General features: G+C 34.7%; 1 protein-coding gene across 1 annotated transcript; it reads right to left on the minus strand.

The window, feature by feature from the left end:
* Window positions 1-7,408: 7,408 nt before the first annotated feature.
* On the minus strand, window positions 7,409-9,455 carry LOC146925284 (uncharacterized). Its single transcript, XM_085711952.1, has 2 exons — window positions 9,306-9,455; window positions 7,409-8,731 (listed from the first exon to the last, which is right to left on the minus strand). Exon 2 carries the CDS (start codon window positions 8,729-8,731, stop codon window positions 7,409-7,411), a length of 1,323 nt encoding a protein of 440 aa, XP_085568078.1. The 5' UTR covers window positions 9,306-9,455.
* Between the last annotated feature and the right edge of the window lie 1,668 nt (window positions 9,456-11,123).

Here is an 11,123-nt window from a genome sequence, read left to right on the forward strand (position 1 = left end):
TTGTAATGTAAAATGGTGTTGAAGTTTGTCACAGAAGATAAAATTTTGTTAAACGCTACAGGTATGGTATCGGTGTCAGATACGAGATACACAATTTTATAAAAATCATACTCATAGTAAGGGTATGTCTATATGAGAGTGCTAAATTGTTCAATTCACAACAAAAATATCACGATAAAAGTTTAAAAAGTCAAAAACCGTGTTTGGTTACAACGACAACATCAAAAATTCAAATACACAAATTTTACTTGTAGCAGAATAATGAAACAAAAGGAAGTACATGACAAGAACCGTACCAATATGAGTGCTTTCCAATTTTACAAGTATCTACCCATGGTTCACACAAGGTAAACATATTATTTTAGTAAAGATTTCTTACATGATTGTACAGGTGTGAGATAAAAAAATGAGTGAAAATAGTGGTATGGAATTCTGTTAGTATATAGATGAGAAAAATGTTACATGGACACCCATCACCCAATTGACACCTCGAGAGAGAAATAAATAAAGAGTGCGATTTGATAAATTTGTTAAGTTGGTTATGTGGTGGAAAGAGAGAGAGAGAGAGAGAGAAAAAAGGTGTTAAATGAATATACGAAAATAAAAATAACGAGTATTCAAATATCATCATTGTATAAATAAATATTACAAGATGTTGGAGAGAGCCATAAGACCCACGTTTTCATGTCAAAATGATTTGAAGGAAAGATTAGAAGCGTTAAACAACGTAGTCAACATATGATGAGGTACAAAGTCTTGCAGCTTCTTCATCTCTGTAAAGTGAGTCATCATCATATGCATGTGATATTCTATATGAGAAGGTTGTTCATGAATCATATACTCTTTGTTTTTTAATGGAATAATAGTTGTACATGATACTAAGATTGCCTTTGCCACCAAAACTCAGGATTTATTTTTTCTTTTCACTTTGTTGTTGCAATTTTTTTTTTTTTAAAAAAAGTCATGCTAACAAATGTCATAAAGGAATCCATAAAACTAAACATTGTTTTCATAAATACAAGTCAAACATATAAAAGTAATGAATACACAACTTTTCTAATGCTTTGGTGGATCAAGAGGATATTGCTCTAACGTACATGTACCCTATCTATGTTACTTTATATAAGTTGCTTTGCTTAATTCACATGTATTAAAAATATCATTAATTTGTCCTAAGTACTACCTTTGGCAACTACATGGACATTTGATGTGTTAGGGGTAAGTTCAAAGTTCACAATTTCCCACTTCTACATATTTAAGGTGTTTAATCTCATCACTAGACTATTTGACAAAAAAATGTCAATAATTCGATTAATACCAATAAATTTATTAAAAATATGTATATTATCAAAACTATCTTTATAATTATTGACCTCTTAATGTTATATTTTATACTTTGCACTATTTTTACCAATCTTAACAAGAGATATGAAAAAGTCATCTTTCCCATCTAAAATAAATAGATATTTTTGTAAGAAAATAATTAAAATAATGAACAACGTGGGGAGGTGTAAAATGATATTTTTTTTATTGGCTACGTACGCTTTTTCCAATGTTCTATCTAACAACATAGACGTATACGCTCATCAATTTTGTGATCTTCATTCTTTTAACAAGGAGCGTCACGATTGTTTTCATTTCATTTGGTTGACAAGTATTTGATCAATTTGGTTTGATCGCAATAATAGACTTTATGGTTGAAAAGAGCTATCTCCAACTCAAATCATGGATCATGCTACAATTCAAATTTGGTGATAGATCATGGCTAAGTTAAAAAACCTCACTTATGATTTGAATTAGAATTTTGCTCTCCATCCAACACTTTTCGCTCGCGCCCTGCAACCATTCCGAAAATACCCCTGCGCTAGTTAACTAGCGCAAGTGTAAAAAAGTGTAAAAAAAGATGGACTTAAATTTTACACTTGCGTGACTTAAGTCACGCTGCATGAGTTAACTCACGCAGAAATTAACACTTACGTGAGTTAACTCACGCAACAATTAACACTTACGTGAGTTAACTCACGTAGGTATTGTTTTTCTTGCCTTCTTCTCTATTCCTCTTCTCTGTTCCTCATCTTCTTCTCAAGTGAGTTAACTCATGTAAGATCCAATGTTGCCATTTTTTCACTGTATAACTTGAGACATCTCTCAATGATACCTTTGTTGAAAACCTCCACAAGAGAACCTGATGATGGAATTTCTCCTTTGTTCAAGGCTTCAAGTATCTACATTTAAAATGTTAAAATCATATTAGTTTACCGGAGATGCACAAAACAATGTCAATGCAAAGTACTAACTAATTTTAATTGAATATTGTTAGCCTCAATTTGACTTTATAACCGTTGATGAAGAGTGAAACATTAACAGAGAAATATAGAAAAGTATTACGAATAAGTAAATTCTACTCTTACCCATAATTATAATTGCAGAAGGAATCAACAATCTGAAAAGATTTGTTGTTGTTTTTATGGTGTGTGGCACTTGAGAAGAAGATGAGGAACAGAGAAGAGGAATAGAGAAGAAGGCAAGAAAAACAATACCTACGTGAGTTAACTCAAGTAAGTGTTAATTGCTGCGTGAGTTAACTCACGTAAATGTTAATTTCTGTGTGAGTTAACTCATGCAGTGTGACTTAAGTCACGCAAGTGTAAAATTTAAGTCCATTTTTTTTACACTTTTTTACACTTGCGCTAGTTAACTAGCGCAGGGGTATTTTCGGAATGGTTGCAGGGCGCGAGCGAAAAGTGCTGGGTGGAGAGCAAAATTCTTTGAATTATTGATGGTTTAATGACTTTAATCCGTTATGTTGTCTCGGGCTCTCAATTTCTTATTAACTCTCTCTTGTAATTTTTCTTTTATCCTTTTTATTTCATTTTCTTGTATCTCCATTTTCTATTCTATTCTTTGCAAATTTTGTGCTAGAATAAGTTTCTAGAGTAAAGTTTGGCTTTTGAAAAAAAATAAATAAATTAATGAACAATTTAAAAACGCAATTTTGAAGATTTCGAATTAAAACGTGATTTTGGGATGTTAGGCTAGCCACGATAAATTATTTTTGAATACTTTTCAAATCCTAGTTGATACACGTCAACGATCAATAATTTATGGAGCCCTTTCCACCCTTTGGCTTTAACTATTTTATACAGTCAAAAGTATTCCAATCAGTGTAGCTGATAAAAGAAACAATGACAAAAGCCTAATTCAATATTTGCTTTAGCAACTTTGTTAGAACTTGGAAGTTACCAGCTCATTCCAGAAGATAATCTATTAAAGGTGTGTTGGTAAACAATTTAGTCAAATACTTATTCATTAAGTTATTACTTATTAGAAATACTTGTTTTTTTTTTTGGTAGTGGCTGATCTTTGAACCTCAGACCTTGCATATTTTATACATTGTTCCAATCAACTGAGCTAAGCTCACGAGCACTAGAAATACCTGTTTGATCACACAAATAAAATTACACTTTATTTAATTATTGAAAAAGAGCACGTTATTTAATTTTTTCTACCTTTTCACTATTTTGAGTGTATGTCTAAAATTGTTGTGTTTAAATCTTGTGACCATCCAATATTTCTAATGAGTATAATTTATGGCGTATCTTATTAAAAAGTTACATAAATGCTCAATTTTTATCAGATAAATGTTTTTTTTTTTTTTATGGAGTTAGATAAATGTCATGTTAGACAACTTTTTGAGTGTCAAATATTGAGAACACCCTAGAACCAACTGTTGTTTATAATTTGTTTTAGGTGAATTAAAATAAAAATACCTTATGCAAATTTCATAAAATATTTTTGAAATAATACCTAAACGCTAATACAAATTTTTTTTTCCTCGGCAGATAAATCTAAATAAACTTCCTCCTAAATTAATATTAGTAGATAAAAATAAGCTCAATCTTGATATTTGTTGTTTTTGGATTTCCAAATATTTGAATTTCCAAATTCTATTATCTACCGAAGTTGTTACTAGGTTGAGTCACGACCAGGTCGCTCTCTTTAAGACGTTTCGTGGCACTACCCAAAATTGTGCAAGGTAGACTATCAACCACGCCGCCTCCAGGATAAAACAAGCCCAGCTACAACTGTGCGGTTAACTACTGCACCGTAGAAAACCGTTCGAGAATTACACCTTCAAATATGGTACTAAGACCACTCTTTAATAATGAAACCACTTTAATATGGTATTATTACCATTCTATTATGGTGCTAAGACCACTCAAATATGGTGTTTCCACCATTCTAACCTTTAAGTTCTCCAAACTAACAATATGGTACTATGACCACTCAAATATGGTGTTACCACCATTTCTCCTCAAATAGAAAAATATTGTTATAATACTTATATACCGTTAAGATCATTCTTAATTCCGACGGGACATTGCTTATTCCAAATAGGGACTTGATGTAAGATTTTTCCTACACGTCATATAACTATGTACACGTGAGTATATATAGGATCGTTTCCACAGGGAGTTACGTTTAATCATAAACATTTACACAATCGTTCACATTAAGGGTTTGGATATAATTTGTTTGTGTGTAACACTATATCCATGTTTGACACTAAAGTAAAAACGAGAGGGGATCGAACTATTTCGCTTGCGGTATAAGATAACGAGCAAGCATAACAGCAGCAATCTCTCGATCGATTAACAGACTCTAGCTTTATAACCAATATTATTACAATCATTTCTACAACATCCTTCGTGTCCAAAGCGACATCGTTATTTCCAAGTTATCGTTTAAACATTCGTGTCCAAATTCCTTAAACGATAACAAAGTCGATCGGATAACTTAATCGACCGTGTCCAGCCTGATTAAGTATCCGAAAGCATTAAAATCTTGATTAAAAGTAATTATCAAAGGTTTACAAACTTGTCAAGAGTGATATAACATAAGATAGATTGTTATTCTAGTTCTAGATTCAAGAGTTCGTGTCCAAATCATCTTGAATCTCTTTGAAAGCATTAAAAGCAAGAAGAACAACAATATTGAATCATTAAGCTAGAACCTTATATATTAAAAGATCAAAAGATTACATAATAGCTTGATAGTTACCTCAATACTACAAAGAAGGTGATAGTTACATATAGACATGTAAACTAATGCAAGGAATGAAGGAAAGATGAAGATTCCATGCCAAGATCCTTGATGTCTCAATGAATCTAGGGTTGAATCTACTCCTTAATCACTTGCTTTGTGTTTCTCTCTATGAAATAGCTCTAACCTCTCTCTAGAAATGTGTAAAATGTTTTCAATGGAATAGTGAATACCTAAAAGAGAGGTAAAAATGCTATTTAAATGGCCTGTGTTTTTGCACCTGCGCTAATAGCGCAACTCACGCTAATAGCGTGGTAAGGCGGCCTATAATCTGGCCAATAGGAGACTGCCACGTTGGCCTTGCCCTGCTGCTACGCTCCAGCCACGCCATTAGCGTAGCTCTCTGGACTAATTACGCTAATAGCGTGTATTACACCAATAGCGTAGTTCTTCATGAGTGCACCAGATCCACGCCCCAGGTGCGCTAATGGTGTATCCTTCTGGCCTTGGGCATTTCTTCATCACGCCAATAGCGTAGGACACGCTAATGGCGTAGATTCTTTGAACTTTGACATTTCTTGCTCCTTGCTTGTAATTTCCTGCACAAAAAGGGTAGACTAAGGCTCAAAAGCATAAATGACATATTAACACAATATTTGGAGTTTTCCATAGAGAATCTTGCAAAACAAGTCACTAAAATGCCTAAACTCCTATGCGAAATATACCACTTTTAAACACTTATCAAACTCTCCCCAACTTGGCTTTTTGTTTGTCCTCAAACAAATCAATTGAAAAGGAAACTAACAAGGCTTTGGACAAGGTTTTCAACATGGTGTCAAACAATTCAAAACAAAAATAAACAAATGGTGATTCAAAAATGATCGCGTGGACAAGCATGAAGTCCTCCGCTACTCTAGGTTCAAACTAAGAATGCGAAAAATGTCCTAAGCACAAACTATACATCATAAACTTCAAGACATAAACATAACTATCTATGAACCACACCTAACACACTTCTTTGAAAGTAAATGCAATATAATGATAACAATGAATGAGGTAATGAACACACATCCAACAATCATGCTAACATCCTATTTAAGTTAGGTGTCCATCCAAATATCGTCTCAAAAAGCATAAAAGCATGGATCAAAAGGTCTTGCAAGGGTTATAACTTGGCCGGGCTACAAAAGAAATGTCATATGTGGGGCAATTGATCAGAAAGCCTATCAAAGAGGAACATTTTTTTGTATCACTACTTGAAATCCAAATACTTCCCTACCAAGAATTAAAACCTTTGGTGATTAACAATCAAACTTATAACCCTGACAACTTATTCTATTTTTGATTTTTCTCTATTTTTTTCTTTTCTTTTCTTTTCTTTTCAAATGTACAATTTTTTTCTTTGATTCAATGTTGTCAGGTTATTTTACAACTTCACCAGAACTTAACATATAATGCCTCCTTTTTCTCCCCAACTTGAATACAACAAAACTCTAATTGAATGTTCCCCTATCCTAAGGCAAGGGACAAAGTACAAAAAGGTTAAGGGTTCAACAAAGTAAAAATATCAAAGTCCTATAAGATTCAACCATGAACTGGATTTTTGAAAAATTTTAGGCAAATTCAACAAGCATTTTGCTTATGAATATTGACAGTTCATGTTTGAGGACTTGATTCATTAGGCTCAGATTGGGGTATCAGATACTCGCTCTTCTCACAGGTAGGCTTTATGTGGTCAAGTAGGTTACTCTCAATTCAAAAAGTGCCTTGATCCTTTCCATGCTTTCAAACAATTCAAAATAATTATCAGATTTAACATAACTAAAACAAGTTAGACGGTGATTATCGGTCTTCAGCATATATACAACAGATTGAAGCTACCTCACATTTATGTTAAGTACTAAGTGGTTCAAAAATATTTATGTTTATGAAAAGACTTACATGATGTATATTTTGTGCAAAGTACAAGTTTCAAATTCTTATTAAAAACCTAGAATAAAAGAAAACCAATACCTTGGCCTTACGCTTTCTCACAAGTAATATCATTATCACTCACCTGCTTTTGCTCAAACATGGCTCCATGGAGCACTTTAAAATTTATTGTTCATGAGCAATTTTCTTTTGAGAGACACAAGCAAAAATGTAAACAAAAATTTCATCCAAAGCATAAGTTATTAAACCAAAAAGCTAAGTTATTAAACCACAATAATATAAAGTACTAAAGTATCAGGTCGAGCACTAAAAACCACGGTGCTCGAAGAGTACAAAAACAACCAAATTAAATAAGTTTCAACAAAACAAAAATAATAAAATAAAAACAGAGTTCAAAAGTAGAAATGAAAAGACATCACTAAAAATCCACAAATCACTGATCATCCTCTCCATCATCATCCATATCCAGATCCACGTCCACATCTACATCATCATCTTCACCTCCAGCATCAGCATCTGGTGTAGCCTCATCATCCACATCTGCCACCCCCACGTAAGGATCAGGCCTGCCCTCAGGCCAGTGAACAAAACTCTGGTACTGATCAGGTGTCATGACCGGGTAATCAGCATTCCCCGGGTACATGTGAGCATTATACAAGTCCTGATGAATTCCCAAGTTGCTCCTATAGATTGCTTCATTCTGATTCATGATGAAGCTGTTCTGATCCCTCAGGTATTGGTTGTGCATTTGTTGCTCCAGCATGAAGGTCTGCATACCTGAAAAATCAAAAGAACCAGCTCCCTCAGATGGGCCAGCCTCAACATTAGAAAAGTGAAACTGGTTTGCCCTCTGCTCTCTCTTCTCCCAAGTAGCAATGGAAGTGTCATTGATGGTGCTCTCAATATCTTCATCAAAGGGCCCAGAAATGGTCACACCATTGGCCCTTAACAAACCCATAATAAACCCAGGATAGAATAAAGCAATCTTCTTGACACCTGTAGCACACTTTATAGCCACCTGCTTCAATTCATTGGCTATGATCCTAGCAATGTCTACCTGCATTCCTTTCAGGATACACCAAATAAGTGGGATAACAGCCTTTGGGGCATCAGAAGTGTGAGATCTAGGTAAGGCATTATGGACTAGAAATTGAAAAACTAAACATGCTTCTGCAGTCAACTCTTTGGTTAAGGCATGTCTGATTTCTCCATTGTTCTTCTTCACAAAGTATCTACCGTTGAGCATAATATCTTTTTCTATCTGCTCATACTTCCAGTTTCCTTGTGCATTTTTCTTAGCATAAGTACACAGGGCTGGTATGGTAGGATCAGGAGATGGTTCAAGGTCACAAGCATTGCCGAGGAAAGCATTAATCGAATCCCTATCAAAAGGGATTTGCTTCCCTCTCACATGAGAAGTCCAGGAAAAGGTTTCTTCAATGGTGGCTGGTGAGGCATCAGGGACAGCGTTACAGTAAAACTCTCTCACTAAATCAGTGTTAATTTCTGTTTCAGGATAGAGGAGCTTATCCCATTTGCGCTTGGTAAAGATGCGCAACAAATGATTGTTTGGGCCAAGAGGGTTGATATCAAAGGTTTTCTCATGATGAGTTTTCAATTGGGCCATCTTTTTGAACCTAGTACTGTGGGCTTGTGTTGGAAATCGGTTAGGAATAGCGGGTGCAGCAGAGGTGGAGGCACCTTTGCCTCTAGGACGCTTGGTCCCGGTGAGTTTTTCTTGGTTTTTTGGTGCCATCTGCAAAACAACCAGGAAATACCAACATTTTGAATAGAAAGAATTAGTAAACTATGTACTGGGTATTAAAACAATCAAAAATTTCGAAAATCTGGGTAAGTTTTGAAGACACACGCTATTAGCGTGACCTGCGCTAATAGCGTAAATTTCTGGGAAATTTCGCTATTGGCGTGGACTGCGCTATTAGCGTAGTTCTTCGTTTCAGAATTTTTCCAGATTTTCAAAATCTTTGTTCCTGCAATTTCACAGCAAAATCCAGCATTTTTCAACCCTAGTTTCAATCTATGTCTCAACAACACAAAAGAATCATGAAAAAGAACCAAAAACACAACTTTTGTTCATAATCATTCAAAAACCCTTATTTTTCAAACAATTTTCAAAATGGGTCAAAATCCAAAAGTGAATTGTTATGTCAAACAAGTTGTGATTGTAGTTGATTTTCATCATTATAATCCTATACAAATCAGTCTCTAACCACAAGCATTCATCTAATCCCTAACCTAGCCATTTCTAAAAAATGAATAAAAACATGATATTTATCAATTGAAGGACAAGAAATGGAAAGGAATCAAACCTGTTAAATCAGTGAGAATCAATGCAAATGCAAGATGAAAGATGCAAGATTGAATGCTTGATTTGAATTGAAGATTGGGTTTGATTGTTTTAGGGTTATGGAAAAAGATAGAAGTTTTGAGTGTGTGTATGTGAGAAAGAGAAGAAAAACGTAAAAGGGGAAAAAATGGGTAGTTTTGAGAAGTTATGGGGAGATAATCCACTGGGCCCAAAAAAAAAAAAAAAATTTCATCTGCGCCAAACGTGCGCTATTAGCGTAGCTCTCTGGAGCTTTCACGCTAATAGCGCACAATACGCTAATGGCGTGAGGTTTCAGGATCAGTTTTTCAAAGTTTTTTATTTCTGCTTTTTATGCTTATGTACTACTACTATATGCAATAAATATAAAAATACTTACAAAACTGGGTGTACCTCCCAGAAAGAGCTTGTTTTACGTCATGAGCTCGACGCATTTTTAAGAAATCACGGTTCGCTTAGTGAAATCGTCGACATACACCGATCAATTTCACCCCCGAAATAGGGCTTAAGCCTTTGCCCATTCACCGTCCAGTCGGACTTTGTCATTGGAACTTCTACACTACCGTTCCATAAGGCCTTTTTTCTTTGATTGTAAACGGATTAGACCACCTAAACTTGAGCTTTCCCAGAATTAACCGAAATCTTGAGTTACAAAATAACACCATTTGTCCTAGCTCAAAGTTTTGTTTCACAATCCGCTTGCCATAATAGCGCTCACCTTCTACTTGTACACTTTTAGAAGATTCAACGCTTGTTGCGCATTTCTCCGCATTCTTGTATTTGAACCTTCCTCTATTCGCCCACTTACTCTTGGTCAAAATTAAGAAATCAAAACGCTTTGTGCGCACAAAACGCTTCGTGCTCTAGTTCAACCGGCAAGTGGCACGACTTTCACATGCCTCATCAAGCTTTACTGACCAATCTATTCGTGATGCCAACACGACCTTCTTTTCTAAGATTCCTTTGAATACTTGATTGGACACATCGGCTTGACCAAGTGGTTAGTAACATAAAAGAAAGTATAGGTGTATATATGTACAACAAATTTACAAGAACCAGTTTGTGCAAAATTGCTTAACATGACAAAATTGTTTCGATACTTATGAAATTATCCGCTACTCCCCGGCAACGGCGCCATTTTGATGTAAGATTTTTCCTACACGTCATATAACTATGTACACGTGAGTATATATAGGATCGTTTCCACAGGGAGTTACGTTTAATCATAAACATTTACACAATCGTTCACATTAAGGGTTTGGATATAATTTGTTTGTGTGTAACACTATATCCATGTTTGACACTAAAGTAAAAACGAGAGGGGATCGAACTATTTCGCTTGCGGTATAAGATAACGAGCAAGCATAACAGCAGCAATCTCTCGATCGATTAACAGACTCTAGCTTTATAACCAATATTATTACAATCATTTCTACAACATCCTTCGTGTCCAAAGCGACATCGTTATTTCCAAGTTATCGTTTAAACATTCGTGTCCAAATTCCTTAAACGATAACAAAGTCGATCGGATAACTTAATCGACCGTGTCCAGCCTGATTAAGTATCCGAAAGCATTAAAATCTTGATTAAAAGTAATTATCAAAGGTTTACAAACTTGTCAAGAGTGATATAACATAAGATAGATTGTTATTCTAGTTCTAGATTCAAGAGTTCGTGTCCAAATCATCTTGAATCTCTTTGAAAGCATTAAAAGCAAGAATAACAACAATATTGAATCATTAAGCTAGAACCTTATATATTAAAAGATCAAAAGATTACATAATAGCTTGATAGTTACCTC

This window comes from Medicago sativa, chromosome 5 (genome assembly GCF_051527215.1).
Source record: "Medicago sativa cultivar Bolivia chromosome 5, Bolivia_mono, whole genome shotgun sequence".
Classification (NCBI taxonomy): domain Eukaryota; kingdom Viridiplantae; phylum Streptophyta; class Magnoliopsida; order Fabales; family Fabaceae; genus Medicago; species Medicago sativa.

What these genes read in the sequence shown, in the direction of transcription:
- LOC146925284 (XM_085711952.1), bottom strand. Translation starts at nt 8,731, where the DNA reads ATGGCACCAAAAAACCAAGAAAAACTCACCGGGACCAAGCGTCCTAGA.